Consider the following 19,168-nt stretch of genomic DNA (forward strand, 5'->3'; position numbering starts at 1 on the left):
CGGTCAACACTTCTACGTAAGAAGAGAGGCGGTGTAGGGACCCGGAAAATAGGAACAGTACCCAGTCAAGGCTTCCACAGGTAGGTGTACTGTTACGGCTAACGGCTGATTATCATAAGCTTGCTGTCACGGGCACTAGGAGTCTTGCCTAGGAATTCACCAGATGACTGGGCTTACCAGAGCGGTGAAGTTAACACAACGGTCCTCTGGTAGCAGGGTGACTAGCGGAACATATATCACAGCAGATGGAGAGAGGATGCCAATAGAGAATAGGAAAGTCAGTGACTTGCAGCTATCTTGGTCAATGAGTCAGCGACTAGTTGCTGTTGTATAAAGGCAGATTTGAACACGGAGATCAGGATGGACGTGAGGAGATGCAGGAAGGTAGCAGGGAAGTCAGTGGTCTGCGTACAGCAAGTTGTACCACTGCTTATGGTGAGAAGACTTGTCCAGGTGCAGGTAGGTAGCGGGGAAGTCAGTGGTCTGCGTACAGCAAGTTGTACCACCGCTTATGGTGAGAAGACTTGTCCAGGTGCAGGTAGGTAGCGGGGAAGTCAGTGGTCTGCGTACAGCAAGTTGTACCACCGCTTATGGTGAGAAGACTTGTCCAGATGCAGGTAGGTAGCGGGGAAGTCAGTGGTCTGCGTACAGCAAGTTTTACCACTGCTTATGGTGAGAAGACTTGTCCAGGTGCAGGTAGGTAGCGGGGAAGTCAGTGGTCTGCGTACAGCAAGTTGTACCATTGCTTAATAGTTGAGGATGTGTACAGGTGCCAGGGCCGGATTTACCGCTAGGCAACCTAGGCACCTGCCTAGGGCCTAGCGGCTCTCAGGGGCCCAGCGGGGGAGGGGGTGGCGCGATTCAGGGTAGGGGCTGGTGATAAAGCTAGGGGTAGAGCCTAAGTCCCCTTAAGGTTTTGTACCTTGCACTCGGTATGGGGTCATGTGATCGCAGCAGTCACATGGTAGGCAGTGAAGGCGGGCTGCTGGAGTTCCATCACATCTTCTGTTCCTGGCATCATTCATGTGGAAAGAGGTAAGTAGGGTACTTGGGGGGACATGTTTGATGTAAACTGCAGTGGGGGACATGTTTGGAAGCTGCAGGGGGGACATGTTTGATGTAAGCTGCAGGGGGGGGACATGTTTGATGGAAGCTGCTGAGGGGGACATGTTTGGAAGCTGCAGGGGGGTATGTTTGATGGAAGCTGCAGGGGGGGGACATGTTTGATGGAAGCTGCTGAGGGGGACATGTTTGGCAGCGGCAGGGGGGCATGTTTGATGGAAGCTGCTGTGGGGAACATGTTTGGAAGCTGCAGGGGGGCATGTTTGATGGAAGCTGCTGTGTGGAACATGCTGGATGGAAGCTGCTGAGGGGGACATGTTTGATGGAAGCTGCTGAGGGGGACATGTTTGATGGAAGCTGCAGGGGAGGACATGTTTGATGGAAGCTGCTGAGGGGGACATGTTTGATGGAAGCTGCAGGGGGGGACATGTTTGATGGAAGCTGCAGGGGGGGACATGTTTGATGGAAGCTGCAGGGGGGGGGACATGTGTGATGGAAACTGCAGGGCACAGGGCGGGCATGTGAGTTAGAAGTCTTCCCCACACGGCCCCTCCTCAGCCAACAATACCCTTACAACTCTCCCCAGATTTTCTTTGACATTCCCCATGACACGTGCTCATTAACTATTCCCTCAATTGACCCGCTGCCTCAATCCTGACACCTCTCTTACCTCAAAATAAAGAGGCACCATTTATATTAATATAATATGTGTGTGTGAGGGGCCAGTGTATGTATATTATGTGTGTGTGAGGGCCAGTGTATGTATATTATGTGTGTGTGAGGGGCCAGTGTATGTATATTATGTGTGTGTGAGGGGCCAGTGTATGTATATTATGTGTGTGTGAGGGGCCAGTGTATGTATATTATGTGTGTGTGTGTGAGGGGCCAGTGTATGTATATTATGTGTGTGTGTGTGAGGGGCCAGTGTATGTATATTATGTGTGTGTGAGGGGCCAGTGTATGTATATTATGTGTGTGTGAGGGGCCAGTGTATGTATATTATGTGTGTGTGAGGGGCCAGTGTATGTATATTATGTGTGTGTGAGGGGCCAGTGTATGTATATTATGTGTGTGTGAGGGGCCAGTGTATTTATATTATGTGTGTGTGAGGGGCCAGTGTATGTATATTATGTGTGTGTGAGGGGCCAGTGTATTTATATTATGTGTGTGTATGAGGGGCTGTTTGTGGGAGGGAAATAGGTTTATTTTTTTAAATGGTAACACTATTATTTTAATGTTGGAGCTGTTTGGAGGGAAATAGGTCTATTTATTAAATGTGTATGCTATTAATTTAATGTTTTGGTTGGAGGGAGGTCTACTTATAAAATGTGGGTGCTATATTGATTTAACACTGGGGCTGGTTGGAGTTTACTAAATTTCGTGTACCCATTTTTTTCCAAATAGGGCCTCCAACATTCCAGGATCCAGACAAGCAGCAGCTGATCTAAAGACACCAGCAGCCACAAGCCGTGAAAGTGACGAGAACAGGTAGGAGAGAGCAGGGCAGTCTGCCAACTATCCTGAATCTGGTGGGATTTATATTATGAGGAGGTCTGACTTGTTTAAATGTTATACTATGGGATTCATGCAGAAGACTGACATATTAACATAATTATTGCATTCCAGCATTTTTCATGTTTCTGTAGGTAGAGGGCTGCAGTCAGTAACTGTAGAGGCGGTCGGTCTGTGACGTGGTAGTGATAGGAGACTGCTGTTTTTTTTATTACTGGGCTTGCTAACCATGAACTGCAGTTTCTTGACATGTTAATTATGATTAATACCTAAGTTTAGTTAAAGAAAAAGTACAATTTGTGTGAATTGAAAGGTAATCTGTGGTGGAAGTGGGGTGTATATGGTAGTAGGCCATACCGCTACTTCTCATACTGCCTTCATTGTAAAATAATAAAATTCCATTCATTTGATTACATTCTCATTACATTTTTCATACCGCCACTTCTAAACTTCCACTTCAACCACTGAGCTTAATATTCATTGTATGGAGTATATGATTAGCATAATTCAAAATTCTGGTAGATCCTTTGACAAAATATGGGGTCCATGGTCATTATTCTTTAACTGCTGGGACCACAGTGTGATGCAGTGTAATGATAAAGGAGGGCACAGTGTGAAGAGAGGGACAATAATGAGGGGCCGCATGGTGATGCAGGAGGAGCAGCGTGATGTGAGGCGGCACATAGTTTACCCTTCTACTTAACTATAGGAGTATATGCTATGCTAAAAAAAATATAATGCTATGGATTGTTTCAGAGAGGCAGGGGACTGGGGGGGGTCGTGGGGTGGGGGTGTGCGGAGGGTTTGGGGGGTGTGTGGGGGGCGGGGGGGCGTGCGGGCGGCTGGAGGGGGGGCCCAAACCAATATCTTGCCTAGGGCACCATGAGGTCTAAATCCGGCTCTGACAGGTGCCGATGAGTGGAGGCATACAAAGTGTCACTCACCGGACTGTGAGTGCCATTTCCCGTGTATCCAGGAACCGTGGCCGTCCGCCATCCTGAGGGTCTGCGCATGTGCAGCCCTTTCAAACCTTCAGTACCTGTTACTTTTAATTGATTGGATGATCAGGCACCCTCCCTATTTAAACCACCTGTGATCATTACCTGGTTGCCTGATCTTGGAGTCTCATTCCCCATGAGCCTCTGAAGGTCTCCTGTGTTCATCGTGCCTGCACTCAGCTGATTCCTATCCGCTGCCTCCGTTACTTCTACAGAGTTCTAGTTCACTTCAACTCTCCTGTGTTCATCGTACCTGCACTCAGCTGATTCCTATCCGCTGCCTCCGTTACTTCTACAGAGTTCCTGATCGTCTCAACTCTCCTGGGTTTTATCGTGTCAGCTCTCCGCTACCTCCACCTCTACTACTGGATACCAGACAGCCTCAACTCTCCCGTGTTCTTCATGTTTCCAGTTCCACTTACTACTGCTTCCTGAGTATTGCTTCGTGGATTCTGGATTACCTGCCGTGCGCTGCACCAACCTGATTACCGCTTCCACCCTCCAGTGGTCTCTCCTCCTGCCGGCCTTCAGCCGTTCAGGAATCCCTGCACGTCTCTCTGACAGCCTGCTCTCCTGAACCGCGGTATGCATACTTTCCATTGACTTTGCTTGTGTATTGCATATCCATCTGGACTGAGTTGTGTTCTCCTCCGGAGCCTCCTATCCACTGAAGCTATTGTTACATTGACTTTGTTTCCTATTGCCTGGATAGTTATTGTGACTTTGTATACTTCAAGCAGTGCTTGTCAGTTATCATTGTATTGTGGATATCATCGTGGGATCAAGTTCTGTGTGCCCCGTGTATACTCTGCTTTACATTCATCTCCTCGTGCCCCTCCTCACATATATATAGCAGTGGTACAACTTGCTGACGCAGACCACTGACTCCTGTTCCCCGTGACACCAGTTCAAGTATCCTCTCACATAAGCAGTGGTACAACTTGCTATACGCAGACCACTGACTTCCCCGTTACCTACCTTCACCTGGATTCCATTCCTTCACTATAGACAGCGGTACAACTTGCTATACGCAGACCGCTGACTCTCACTACCTTCTCGCTACTCCTGGACATTCCTCCTCACTATAGCAGTGGTACAACTTGCTATACGCAGACCACTGACTTTCCTCACGTTCCCTTGTCCATCTGGTTCCTCGTGTACATTCATCTACTCATTACCAGTTGCTGCTAGTCATAGACTTTCCTCGAGCATTCTCTCACCATCTGCTGTTTCTCCTGTTCCGTTGTCACCCTGCTACCAGAGAACCATAGTACCAACTCTATTTCTCTGGCAAGTCCATCATCTGGTGATATCCTGGGCAAAGACTCTTAGTGCCCGTGACACAAAGGGTAATAGGATGAAGACACTGAGAGCACAGAGGAACTTGATCCCAACAGATATGCAGCATATCCAGCAAAGTCTATAACGGTATGTGTGGCGCTGCTGGGTAGAGAGACTGGCTCAGCACAGATATTCAGCGTAACAATAACAGTCTATAGCGGGTATGGATACCACTGCCGAGAGGAGAAGCTAGTCCTAGCGGATATGCATAGTAAACGTGGAAAGTCAATAACAAATAGGCATACCGCTATTCAGTAGAACAGTCTGTCCACAGGAAGATGCAGGGACTGCAGAGATGCTGAACGGCAGCAACGGGTATAGGAACCACAGGTGAGTAGAAGCGGTAATCAGAGACCAGCTGAGGACACAGGCAGGAAGCAGGAGACTGTAGCAGGTATGGAAGCCAGCGATGAGTAGCACAGGGAATCCACAGGAGACTGAAGACACTAGTAGAACACAGGAGACTGTAGCGGGTATGGAAACCAGCTATGAGTAGCACAGGGAATCCACAGGAAACTGAAGACACTAGTAGAACACAGGATACACCTTCAGAGACTCACAGGGAATGAGACTCAAGATCAGGCAATGAGGTAATGAGCACAGGTGCCTTAAATAGGGAGAGTTGCCTTGGGTGCTGCGCATGCGCAGTCCATCAGGATGGCGGACGGCCGCGGTTCAAGGACAGGTGCCGGCAGGAAGGCTAGGGAGCCACGCACCAGCGTAGAGGCACTCACGGTCCGGTGAGTGACACTTGCACCTATAGAAGCCGCCATTTCGGTAGAGCACGTTACGCTTACAGGTACTCAGGTTCCCCCAGGTCTTAAACTCTGCGCACTGAATATCACTGCAGTGTGGAATAGGAGGTGATGACAGGAGACAACAGTGGCCTAGAACAAGCTGGGGTCAAATGACAAAAGCAGGCAGTGAGGTAAGGTACAGGCAAGGGTCAGGGCTGGCAGAAGACTAGGATATCCGAATCACAAACAAAAGGTCAGGCCCACCAGCAATGCATCAAAGTCCAGGAAACGAGCCAAAAGTCATACACAATAAATCAATCCAGGAATCTGCACAACACACAGGAGCAGGTCAGCAACCAGGAACTGATGCTATAAATGGCAGGGAGGCTAAGCCCTCCCTGCCTTAAATACATAGAAGGGCCTGTGATGGTCTTCAAGACACTGTCCTATCCTGGTTCTCATCCAACCTATCTAATCACTCTTTCAGTGTTAATTTCTCTGGAACAAACTCCATTCCACTTCCTTTCTCAGTTGGAGTACCACAAGGCTCTGTTCTAGGTCCTCTGCTATTCTCTATCTACACCACTTCTCTAGGAAAACTAATAAGCTCCTTGGATTTCAGTATCACCTCTATGCGGATGATACATAAAATTTATCTATCCTCTCCTGATTTCTGTCACTCACTGGTCGGCTGGTCCCTCTGACTCAAGATCTAGGGCTCTCTCTGCTCTGCCGGCGCCTGTGCAGCGCCGCGGCCGTCCACCATCTTAGCTATGCTTCTGCGCATGTGCGGATCGGAAGACTGGTAAAACCTCCGCTCTTTCCCTATTAGATGACTAATTACCTCTCACTATTTAAGACTCCCTCGGCTCTACTACCATTGCCTGTTCTTGGTCCTCATTCCTCTGAGGTAACCAAGGAGTCCTTTGCTCCTGGATCATGTTACCTGCAATCTGGACAAGTCTCTACTCCATACCAGTGGTAAATACCTGTCAGCCACAGTCCTCTCCACGCTACCTTATATCGCACCTGCAATCTGGACAAGTCTCTACTCCACGCCAGTGGTAAATACCTGTCAGTTGCAGACCTCTCCACGCTACCTTGTATCACATTGGTAATCTGGACAAGCCTCTACTCCATGCTAGTGGTGAAATCCGTCTACTGCAGTATATTCTTCTAGTGTCCCATATTGTGCCACCTTGACTTTGCGTTCATCATTCACTGTATCTGTACAGCGGCTACCCTCCAGAGACTTTCCTATTCTTTCAGTGTGTCTCCTACTTGTCACGCTGTAGGCCTATGAGGCTGAAGATAATATGACACTAACCGGTATTGGTGCCACTGGTCAAACAGGCGCGGAGTCTAACGTACCCCTGGTGTTCACCAGGGACCCCCGCAAGGAGGTTTGGACTTCGCAGCAGAGAGCACGCAGGTCGCGGTCCTATTAGCCAGTTACCAGTGTAGCGTAGAGAGGTCAGACGGTTCCGGGTCACAGCAGTCAGGAAAAAACAGAAAAAAAAACCCTGATATGGCGCCAATACAATACCAATGAAGGTAAATGGGATGATAGAAAAAAATATTAAAATAATAAAATGTACAATTTCCAATAATATATGGACAGAAGACAAGCTGCTGCACAAACTAAGTGGCTGCGCCCACCAACATACAGAGATATAGAGCAAAAAACGGTATGCAGCGCTCAAATCTAACTGTCTCCAATATAGGCTAATAAAAATAATGAGTGGCAGATCACGAGTGGTCAAGTATATAAAATCAACATGTTTATTGTGTATATTAAAAATCATGCATGTAAATACCTATATGCTTTCAAAGATATATTGTGAGGAGAAATACCCAAACTACATCACAGTGCACTATGACGTATATGAACCACACGCTACTGATGAAAGAAAAAATGTGACAGCTGTATATTATGTAGCCAATTGTGTGGTCAAAAATGTTGATGAAAAAACATGAGCAATGCTCTACGATTTCCCCACAAAAAGATATATAGTGCTGATAGTTGCCGTAATCATCATTCCACACGTGGTGGTAAATTTCTTCCTATGAATGATAATGTCTATAAGGCCATATATATAACTCCGTGCTGGGCAGAGATGAACTAGAGCCTCAGTTCAAACAAACTTTATAGTAGACTTGCCTCCGTTTGGAGCAGACACATATAATTACATATGTGTGCTGCTAGATCTGATCTCGAGTTGTCACAAATGTGTGTTACATAAAGTCTAATTAGTGAGTTGATTGAAATTGCAGTGTATATAAAGGCTACCATAAACCTCTAATGACTCTGGTCATTCCCTCTGAAGAAGTTACGTTCTGTAATGAAACGCTGCATACCGTTTTTTGCTCTACAGCAGTCAGGAATATCAGGTACAAAAGGGTAATCCAGAGGAATAGTCGCTAAGCCGAAGTCACGGTACAGAAGGGGTCACACAGAAGAGTAGAATGGTCGCCAAGCCGGGGTCACAACAGGTAATCAGGAATCAGAATACTCAGGAGTATGGAGGAATAGGGAAGCCAGGAACACTGGTGGTGAACCTGTTACTCTGGCACCCTAATGGCGCCAGAGGCAGGTTTAAATAGAATCCAGACTGAATTGATTGGTGGAGAGCGGAGGCGGCAGCGGGAACAGAAGCAGCGTCCCGTTGCCTAGCAACGGAACTGAGCCCAGGGCGCATGCGCCCGCTATCTGGAAGTCCTGCGGCAGCCGACGGGGAGATCAGATGTCCGTTCCCCGTCTGACAGGGAATCAGCGGGGACGGCGTCTGACAGTACCCCCTCCCCTCCTCCCTCTCAGAGAAGGATTGCCTTTCCTCAGAAATTTTGCAAGGAGACGAGGAGCATGAAGGTCGGCCTCCGAGACCCACGATCTCTCCTTCGGACCGTAACCTCTCCAGTGTACAAGATACTGAGGTTTGCGCTGGAAGAAACGTCTCTTCAGAATCCTCTCGATCTCGAATTCATCCCCTAAAGATGTTTTAATAGGTGGAGGAGGAGCAGATTCTCTGAAGAATTCGTTGAGAATCAGCGGTTTCAGCAATGAAATATGAAATGTGTTATGGATTCTAAGAGAGGGAGGTAATGCAAGTTTGAAGGAAACAGGATTGATGACTTGTAATATGGCAAAGGGACCAATAAACTTAGGAGCCAATTTCATGGATGGAACTTGAAGTCAAAGGTTGCGTGTAGACAACCAGACACGGTCTCCTACCCTTAGTACTGGAGCAACTCTTCTATGAAGATCAGCCGCTCTCTTCTGTCTCTGTACAGAAGTAGACAGTGCTTCTTTGGTTTGAGACCAGATTTGAGAGAAGTCATGGATGAGAGTATCAGTCGCTGGTACTAGAGAGGAGGGAGCTTCGGACAAGAGAGGAGGAGTGGGATGTCTGCCGTAGATAATAAAAAATGGAGAACGCCCAGAGGAGGAATGTAGAAGATTGTTGTGGGCGAATTCGGCCCAATACAGTAGATCATTCCATGTCGTTTGATGATCAGAAGCAAAACACCGTAGAAAACACTCCAAGTCTTGATTCACTCGTTCTGTCTGTCCGTTAGTTTGGGGTGATATCCAGAAGAAAATTTGAGACTGACTCCAATCTTTTTACAAAAAGCTCTCCAGAACTTAGCGACAAATTGTACTCCCCTGTCAGAGATGATCTCTTGAGGGCATCCATGAAGACGGAAAATGTTCTTTAGAAACAAATCTGCGAGTTTAGGAGCCGAAGGGAGTCCTTTACAAGGAGTGAAGTGTGACATTTTTGAAAAGCGGTCTACCACGACCCAGATGGTATTGTAGCCATTGCTCAAAGGGAGATCGGTGATGAAGTCCATCGTAATGCTGGTCCAGGGAGAATCCGGAATAGGCAGAGGAAGGAGAAGACCAGGAGGACTTTGTCTTGGCACCTTGTGGCATGCACAAACCGAGCATGCAGATACGAATTTTTGAACATCTGAAGCCAGTTTAGGCCACCAATAATATCTGGAGAGGAATTCTTTGGTTCTATTGTAACCGGCATGGCCGGCAAATTTGGACTCGTGAGCCCAACATAGAAGTTTAGAGCGGAGATGAGGTTCCACTAATGAACGCCCTGGAGGGGGAGAGATTACTGAAGAATTGGTGATGGCCACTGTTTGTATTGGATTTAGAATCATTTTGTTGTCTAAACAAGTGAGAGTACCGTCATTATCAAAGGACCTGGAGAGAGCATCGCCCTTGGAATTTTTGGAACCGGGACGAAAGGTGAGAATGAGTTGGAACCTGGCAAAGAAAAGAGACCAGCGAGCTTGACGGGGGTTAAGACATTGTGCTTCCTGGAGATAAGTAAGATTTTTATGATCTGTCATGACCGTGACGGGATGTAAGGCACCCTCTAGTAAGTGCCGCCACTCCTCAAGGGCAATCTTGATGGCTAATAATTCCTTGTCACCGATTCCATAATTTAGTTCAGTGCTAGAGAATTTATTAGACAGGAATCCACAAGTTTCTAATGTTCCTGAAGTAGATTTTTGGGGAAAGTATAGCTCCAATCCCAACTGAAGAAGCGTCCACTTCAATAAAAAACGGTCTCCCTTGGTCTGGCTGTTTGAGTATAGGGGCCGAAAGAAATGCGTCTTTAAGAGTTTTGAAGGCCAATATGGCTTCGACAGGCCATGGTTTACTGCAGGCACCTTTTCGAGTTAAAGCTGTAATTGGACAGATAATGGATGAAAAGCCTTTAATGAACTGCCGGTAATAATTGGCAAAGCCGATAAAGCGTTGGGTAGCTTTGAGACGAATAGGTAATGGCCAGTTGACTATGGCCTTCACTTTCTGCGGATCCATCAGCAGGCCGGTGCCAGAAACGATGTATCCTAGAAATGGAACTTGTGAACGCTCAAAAAGGCATTTCTCCAGCTTGCAATATAAGGAATGTTTCCGGAGGCGAGAAAGAACAGTCTTGACATGGAGACAATGAATATGTAAGTCAGATGAAAATATCAAAATATCGTCCAGGTAGACAATTACAAATTGATACAGAAGATCCCTGAAGATCTCGTTGACAAAATCTTGAAACACTGCAGGGGCATTGCAAAGTCCAAACGGCATGACTAAGTACTCATAGTGCCCGTCACGGGTGTTAAATGCCGTTTTCCACTCATCGCCCTTTCGAATGCGGATTAAGTTGTAGGCCCCTCTGAGATCTAATTTAGAGAAGATTTTGGCTCCTCTAATCCGGTCGAACAATTCAGTGATCAATGGGAGCAGATAGCTGTTCTTGATGGTAATATCATTAAGACGGCGGTAGTCTATGCACGGTCTTAATGAACCGTCTTTTTTTTACAAAAAAGAATCCGGCTCCTGCTGGCGAGGTAGACTTTCTGATAAATCCTCTTTGAAGGTTATCTGATATATATAAAGACATTGCCTTAGTCTCAGGGAGGGCCAGAGGATAAACTCTACCTTTGGGAATAGTTTTGCCGGGAATTAGCTCAATAGGACAATCCCATGCTCGATGTGGAGGGAGCGTCTCTGCAGCGGTTTTGCTAAACACATCAATAAAGTCTGAATACGGCTCTGGTAGTTTGAGGTGGGAATCCAGAGAGAGACAAGGAAGTTGGTTAGGAGGAAGTATTTTCGAGAGGCACTGATTGAAGCATGAGGAGCCCCAGGAGGTAACTTGAGCAAGAGCACAATCGAATTGTGGCGAATGTTTCCTGAGCCATGGTAGCCCTAAAATGATGGAATTAACGGACTGTGGGATAACCAGGAACTGAATCCACTCTTGATGGAGAACCCCTACCTGCAACTGAACTGGAGCAGTAGTGTCAGTGATGGAACCGTTGCTGACACGGTTACCGTCAACTGCAGTAAGAACCAGAGGTTGCGGCAATGGAGTGCAGGGTATGTGAAGCTTCGACACCAGAGTGGCAGAGATAAAATTTCCTGCAGATCCGGAATCCACAAAAGCAGAACAATTTAGGGAAGAGTCCGAAAATGTGAGGGTGACAGGCATCAGAAAACTGTTATCTTTGGAAGGAGAGGGAGAATGGAGACATGAACCTAGAACAACCTCCCTGGTGTTGCCTAGGCGGTGAAGTTTTCCGGCCTCTTGGGACAAGAAGATAGCAGATGGCCGGATTCTCCACAGTACAAACACAAACGATTCTTGATCCTGCGTTCTCTCTCATCCCGTGACAGGCGAGAGCGTCCAATTTGCATTGGCTCTTCCGCCGGAAGAGCTGGAGATTAAAAAACGAGGAGCCAAACGTACAGTGCGACGACCTTGGACCCTCTCCTGAGAGCGCTCTTGAAGGCGAATGTCTACCTTGACACACAAAGAGACCAAGTCGTCAAGCTTGGATGGAAGCTCTTGCGAAGCCAGTGCGTCCTTGATAGGGTCTGACAGGCCTTGCCAATAGGTGGCGGAGAGAGCTTCGTCATTCCAGCCTAATTCTGAGGCTAAGGTACAGAACTGAACTGCGTATTGACCTGCAGTTAAAGAACCTTGGCGAAGAGCTAACAAACTGGATGCAGCCGAAGACACACGACCAGGTTCATCAAATACCCTCCGGAAGTTCTCAATGAAAGTGTCAGAATGAAGGAGAGATCCATCTCTTCATTCCCACAGTGGCGAAGCCCAAGCTAGGGCCTGTCCCGTCAGGAGGGAAATTATATAGGCCACCTTAGCTCTCTCAGATGCGACGTTTTCCGGTGAAAGTTCAAACTGGATGGAACACTGATTTAGGAATCCACGGCATCCTTTGGGATTACCGTCGTATTTCTCTGGAGTAGGAATCCGCAGTGTTCTAGAGGTAGCCAGTGCTGCGCTTGGTGGGGCAGCAGCCGGAGCAGGATCAGGAACTGGGGCTGCTGCCTGAGAAGTGCTCAGGGCATCCAAGCGGGAAATCACTCCTTGTAAACACTGCAAGAGTTGTGCTTGGTTGGCCTCCTGGCGTTCTACCCGTACTCCTAAATGGATCAGGAGGTCTCGGGATGAGGGTTCTCCGGTACCGTTAGTCATGCCCAGAGTAAACTGTCACGCTGTAGGCCTATGAGGCTGAAGATAATATGACACTAACCGGTATTGGTGCCACTGGTCAAACAGGCCCGGAGTCTAACGTACCCTTGGTGTTCACCAGGGACCCCCGCAAGGAGGTACGCAGGTCGCGGTCCTGTTAGCCAGTTACCAGTGTAGCGTAGAGAGGTCAGACGGTTCCGGGTCACAGCAGTCAGGAATATCAGGTACAAAAGGGTAATCCAGAGGAATAGTCGCCAAGCCAAAGTCACGGTACAGAAGGGGTCACACAGAAGAGTAGAATGGTCGCCAAGCCGGGGTCACAACAGGTAATCAGGAATCAGAATACTCAGGAGTATGGAGGAATAGGGAAGCCAGGAACACTGGTGGTGAACCTGTTACTTTGGCACCCTAATGGCGCCAGAGGCAGGTTTAAATAGAATCCAGACTGAATTGATTGGTGGAGAGCGGAGGCGTCAGCGGGAACAGAAGCAGCGTCCCGTTGCCTAGCAACGGAACTGAGCCCAGGGCGCATGCACCCGCTATCCGGAAGTCCTGCGGCAGCCGACGGGGAGATCAGACGTCCGTTTCCCGTCTGACAGGGAATCAGCGGAGACAGCGTCTGACACTACTACCCAGCTCAAAGAGCCATCTGACCCCATCATGTATAGCTGTACCCGTCCATTTACCAGACTCTCCAGAGGGCTGCAACCTGCACAGTGGAAGCCACTAAAACCCATTCTTCCTTGCGGGAGTTTCTGGAGAAGACCAGCTGCTGTGTTAGACTCCGCGCCTCTGGTGAGTAATAACCAACTATCGGTAAATTCTGGGTCGAGACTCCTAGTGACCGTGACAATTTCTCACCATCTGTGTTGTCTTGCGTTACTGACTGTCTTTCTACCATTTCATCTTGGATGTCCTCTCGCCAACTCAAACTCAATCCTTCAAAAACAGAATTAATAATATTCCCACCCAACAATAGAAGCTTACTGCCTGACATTTCTATTTCTGTTGACAACATGACCATAAATCCCACCCCATAAACTCGCTGCCTAGGTGTAATCCTTGACTGGCAACTATCCTTTGCACCCCACATCAACTCTATATTTACATCATGCTGCATACATCTAAAAAACATTTCCAGAAAACATACATATCTCACACAAGACACTACAAAAACTTTAATTCAAGCACTCATGATCTCCCGCATCGACTATTGTAATTTCCTCCTTACTGGTCTTTCCAAAATCAGACTCGAGCCCTTACAATCCATTTTGCACGCAGCGGCTAGATTGATTTTCCTTGCAAATCGTTTTACATCTGCTGAGTCACTCTGTCAGTCTGTATATTGGTTGCCTGTTTTTCAACAAATCCAATATAAAATTCTTCTACTAACATACAAGGCCATCAACAAAATTGCACCAACATACATCTCCTCACTTGTCTCAAAATATCTCCGTTCTGCACAAGATCTATGTCATTGCCATATTGTGTGAAAATAACACGACAGCAGAAGTAATTTTGCTTGTGTTAGCTAAGGCAATTTCCATTTGTCTCAAATGCCCATTGTTATGAGGTGTGGCATAGACCTGGTTTGTAATCAGAACAATGTCTAAGCAACTTGACATAGCTAGCTGGCAGCCCATGCTAATTAGCTAGGTCAACAGGTAATCTGAGAGGTAATTAGATAAGAACTTCTAGATGATATGCAATGTGCCTCCACAGTAATATACTGGCTGAAATAGCATTGGGAAATGTATTAATATGTATCAATATAAATGTTATTGCATCAAAATATACCACAGACTCAGATTGTGTAAAGTTGCAGATACCATGTGTCAAATGTCTTCGTGTTTCACGCAAGCGTGAAATGTCATTCCTTGATGTTATATTGTAATCTTTGTTTAATGTATTCAGCAAAATAGCTAATTGAGTCAAGCCATTCCATTGTATAATCAAGATAACAGATACTGTATGTCTATCAGCTAAAGTGTCCACTGAAAGACCCTGCTGTAAGGGGGAGGATTGAGACATTTGACCCTACTCCCTGTGCATACAGCAAAGAATATATAGGGAGAGGAGAATGCCAAGAGAGCTAATCTAGCTTGGAGGATTCTGGTGTACAAGACATCAGCGAAAAGGACTCTGGGCCAGGCATCGTGATACCGCTGGAGGAAACCCAACCAGGACAGGGTCTGTGCGAGCCAGTAACCCAGGCTGAGCGACACCTTAACTGTCAAACTAATCGGTAGTGCTAATATTGCAGGAAGATAAGACTCTGAAAGAGACAGAGATTATTATTTTGGAGTGCTGACTGCAAGAGGCTGGAGAGGATACATGCTACAATTTACCCTGTGTCTTGTGAACATCTTGTGCTGTCGTAACAAAGCCTTATTTTGGATATATTCTGGACTACCCGAGTGAGTTCAATCCCAGAGGGAAACTGCCATCCCAGCTAAGGGTGGTATCCTCACAACGATGTCCTCAGTAAAAGGAAGAGACTGTGTAACCGAAAAATATTTTGAACGAACAACGAGGCTAGTGTTCGAGCATCAGGTAGTTTAGGTAATGGTACAAAGTGGGCCATCTTACTGAAGCGATTCACGACCACCCATATGGTATTGTGGCCAGCTGACTATGGTAGATCTACTATGAAATCCATTGAAAGGTGAGTCCATGGTTTAGCTGGAGTAGGCAAGGGTATCAACTGACTTGAAGGGTGGCTTCTACTGGATTTGCGTCTGGCGCATTCTTTACAAGAAAGGACATAACTCTTAACATCGGAAGACAAAGTGGGCAACCAGACCAGATGTGAGAGGATTTTCGATGGTCTTAGATTTTCCTGGGTGTTCAGCAAGTTTGTTTTCATGACACTCAGCAAGCACCGTTTTTCTAAGATGAATTGGAAAAAACAACTTGTTAGGGGTTTCAGAGGAGGCAATTCTTTGGAACTGACGAAGCATAACCCCAAGGTCTTGAGTTAAACCAGGATGAATTGAGGAGGACGGAATGATGGGCCGAGGATCAGGAGGTGGAGCATGACAGGACACGAAGCTCAGCCTTGATGTTTTTAGAGCCTGGTCGAAAGGTGATTATGAACTTAAAACGGGTAAAAAAGAGAGCCCATCGGGCTTGTCTAGGATTCCAGGTCTTGGCAGCCTGAATGAACTGAAGGTTTTTATGGTCCGTGAAGATGGTAATTTGATGGGTAGCTCTGTCCAAACAGTGTCACCACTCCTCCAAAGCCCATTTGATGGCTAATAATTTGCGGTTGCCCACATAATTGTCCTCGATGGCCGAGTATTTTCGGGAGAGATACAAACAGGGATGCAGCCTTTGGTTCTGAGGGTATTTCTGAGAAAGAATAGCACCAGCCCCCACGTCTGAAGCATCCACTTCAACAATAAACGGGAGTTCCAGGTTTGGATGCCTGAGGACTGGATGTAAAGGCATCCTTGAGGGCTGAAAACGACGCCAAAGCTGCCGGCAATCAATTAGCTGTATCAGCACCTTTAAGAGTAAGAGCAGTGATAGGCGCCACTAATACTGAGAATGAGTGGATGAACCTCTGATAATAGTTGGCAAAACCAAGGAAACTCTGAATGGCTTTCAAATTAGTGAGAAGTACCCAGTCCTGGAAGCCCGGACCTTGTCAGGATACATTGAGAATTCGCTGGAGGGGATGACATAACCCAAGAAGGAAACACGGGTGAACTCAAACTCACATTTTTTGAGATTAGCATATAGGTAGTGTTAGCGGAGTTTAAGGAGCACCTCATGGACATGCTGACGGTGCTGAACCAAGGACTGTGAATATATTAAAATATCGTCCAGGAAGATCATAATTGATTAAATCTCGAAACACTGCCGGAGTGTTACAGAGGCCAAATGGCATAAACAAATACTCGTAGTCCTGATTGGGTATTAAAGGCTATTTTCCACTCATTTCCTTCTCTTATCTGAACCATGTTGTTGGCGCCCCGAAGGTCAATCTTAGAGAAGATCGTGGCTGATTTCAGTTGGTTAAAGAGTGCAGAGATGAGAGGAAGCGGGTATGTGTTTTTGACCGTAATTTTGTTCAGACTGCGAAAGTCAATTCAAGGCCTCAAACAGCCATCTTTCTTGGCTACAAAGAAACACCCAGCTCCTACCAGAGACTTAAAAGGTCGAATGATCCCTTTCCGAAGAGTCTCCTCCACATACTGCTCCATCGCTTGGGTCTCAGAAATGGATAGGGCATATAAATGTACTTTAGTAAACTCAGAACCGGGGATAAGGTTGATTGTGCAGTCATATTCCCAAAGAGGAAGAAGAGAGTCCGCCTTTCTCTGAAACACGTTGAGAAGAATTGTGCTAACCCTTCAGAATCCAGCAGACTTACCTTTCTTTGTCTTGAAGATCTTATTCACATCGGATGTTCCCCGCTTTTGGCATTAAGGACACTGTGGACTGACAACATAGGGATAGGGAATACAGATGGAGGTGAAACACGTTGAGAAGAATTGTGCTAACCCTTGAGAATCCAGCAGACTTACCTTTCTTTGTCTTGAAGATCTTGTTCACATTAAATGTTCCCCGCTTTTGGCATTAAGGACATTTTGGACTGACACCATAGGATATCCTGAATAGGCTGTCAGGATTTAACATGTTTAACACTTGTCTATTGTGTGTGTGAAATCTATATGTGTTTACCATTAAAATTTATTTGTGCATAATTTACTACACTATATGGTCTTTTTCTCTGTGTTTTGGAAAACAACAGTATGTACCAAAAGTGATTTGACGATGAGATACAGTACAGATAATCCTACAATTTTATATATCTGGTACGCACATATACCATTGGGTGATATATTTCTTCATATTATATTTTTATTAAACAATACTACACTATCTCTGGTTTCCTTATTCCCTAATGGTATCTTGCACCGTGGTTTCAAAAATAAGGTCCGTTTGAAGAAATCGGGAAATAATCTACATCGATGAGCTTGTTATATTCAGCTATCTGGTACGCAGAGTAATTTACCACATATTTGGGCAAAATGGTTTTTTTCCCCAATAATACTACACTAGTGAGCGCCCTTGTTCTGTCTCTTTTTTTCCTATAGAACCTTTTGTCTGATTGGACTGACCCTCCAATATCTGTAAGGAAGGCACCCACCCACAAGGAGGTGTACATGAACTATGTAAAGTGTTTTTAGAAATATTACTATATATACCTGTTATCTGGTCCTGATGGTCATCGCTGGGCGGATGATTCTTCCGAGTTCCACTTTGCAGGCAGTATTGCACCAGGCCGTATGTTGCACTGGCTGAATCATGGAAGGCTACAAAAAGCTGCGTCTTAAAGCTGCACATCAGCCCCACATGCTGGGAGCAGTAAAAGCTCATACACAGACTGAGACTTTCCTCGCTGTACGGGAAGAATCTCCAGACTTTCACCGTCTGGTCCGAACCTAAGAGAATCCAACAGAAACAGAGCAGGGAACACAGTGTTACAAGGTTACACAGTAATATATACATTACATGGTGGCTCAGTGGTTAGCACTTCTGCCTCACAGCACTGGGGTCATGAGTTCAATTCTTGATCATGGCCTTATCTGTGTGGAGTCTATGGGTCTGAGTCATTAAGGAGAGCAAAGCATAAAAAATGAGTAAGGTTGTATCTGGGCAAAACCATGTTGCATTGGAGCGGGATGTGAATTTAAAATGTGGGAACAGATTTATAGTTGGGATAGGGCATGTCCTAGATCAAATTTAAAATTCAGTGTAAAAATAAAGCTATCAAGTATTTATGTGCTACATGAAAAAGCAGCCAGTATTTAACTTACGTGCAAAATAATAAACTAATTTGCACCCCTTGTCTTGTAACATGGTTTGACCCAAAGAAAATTTACTCCTATTTTTGCCTTACTTTCCTTAATGACTCAGGCCCTGTATGTTCACCCCGTGTTTGCGTGGGTTTCCTCCGGGTGCTCTGGTTTCCTCCCACGCTCCAAAAATATACTGGTAGGTTAATTGCCGGCTTTTAAATTGACCCTAGTCTCTCTCTCTCTGTCTGTGTGTGACTATGTTAGGGGATTTAGACTGCAAGCTCCAATGGGGCAGGGACTGATGTGAATGAGTTCTATGTACAGCACTGCGGAATTAGTGGCGCTATATAAATAAATGATGATGATGATATATATGTTATAAGGTTACTCAGTAATATATCTGTTACATTGTTACTCAGGGATATACTTATAGGGGGGTATTCAATTGTCCGCAGGTTCGAGCGCGGAAAAACTAATACCGTTAATACGGTAATCTCTCGCTGGATTTCAGCTCGCAGTAACAAAAGTAACAAACGCTTGTATACAGGAAGTTTGTATATAAAATCCCATGTGCAAGATTGTTTAGATGCGTCACATAAAATGGATTGACATATGAATGCTTCAAAAGCAGCTTTTTTATTTGCTCTAGAGCAGTGTAATGACATTGGAAAATTAGACAATAGAGCATA

At 46.0% G+C, this 19,168-nt stretch overlaps 1 protein-coding gene across 3 annotated transcripts in view; it reads right to left on the reverse strand.

The window, feature by feature from the left end:
* WDR97 (WD repeat domain 97) overlaps positions 1-19,168 on the reverse strand; it is a 129,058-nt gene that overhangs the window by 68,116 nt on the left and 41,774 nt on the right. For all 3 annotated transcript variants that reach the window (XM_075211486.1, XM_075211487.1, XM_075211485.1), the window contains one exon: positions 17,886-18,122. In XM_075211486.1, coding sequence (XP_075067587.1) covers positions 17,886-18,122 — 237 coding nt within the window. The remainder of the gene's footprint in view (positions 1-17,885; positions 18,123-19,168) is intronic.

Source organism: Mixophyes fleayi, chromosome 5 (genome assembly GCF_038048845.1).
Source record: "Mixophyes fleayi isolate aMixFle1 chromosome 5, aMixFle1.hap1, whole genome shotgun sequence".
In the NCBI taxonomy this organism is placed as follows: Eukaryota; Metazoa; Chordata; class Amphibia; order Anura; family Limnodynastidae; genus Mixophyes; species Mixophyes fleayi.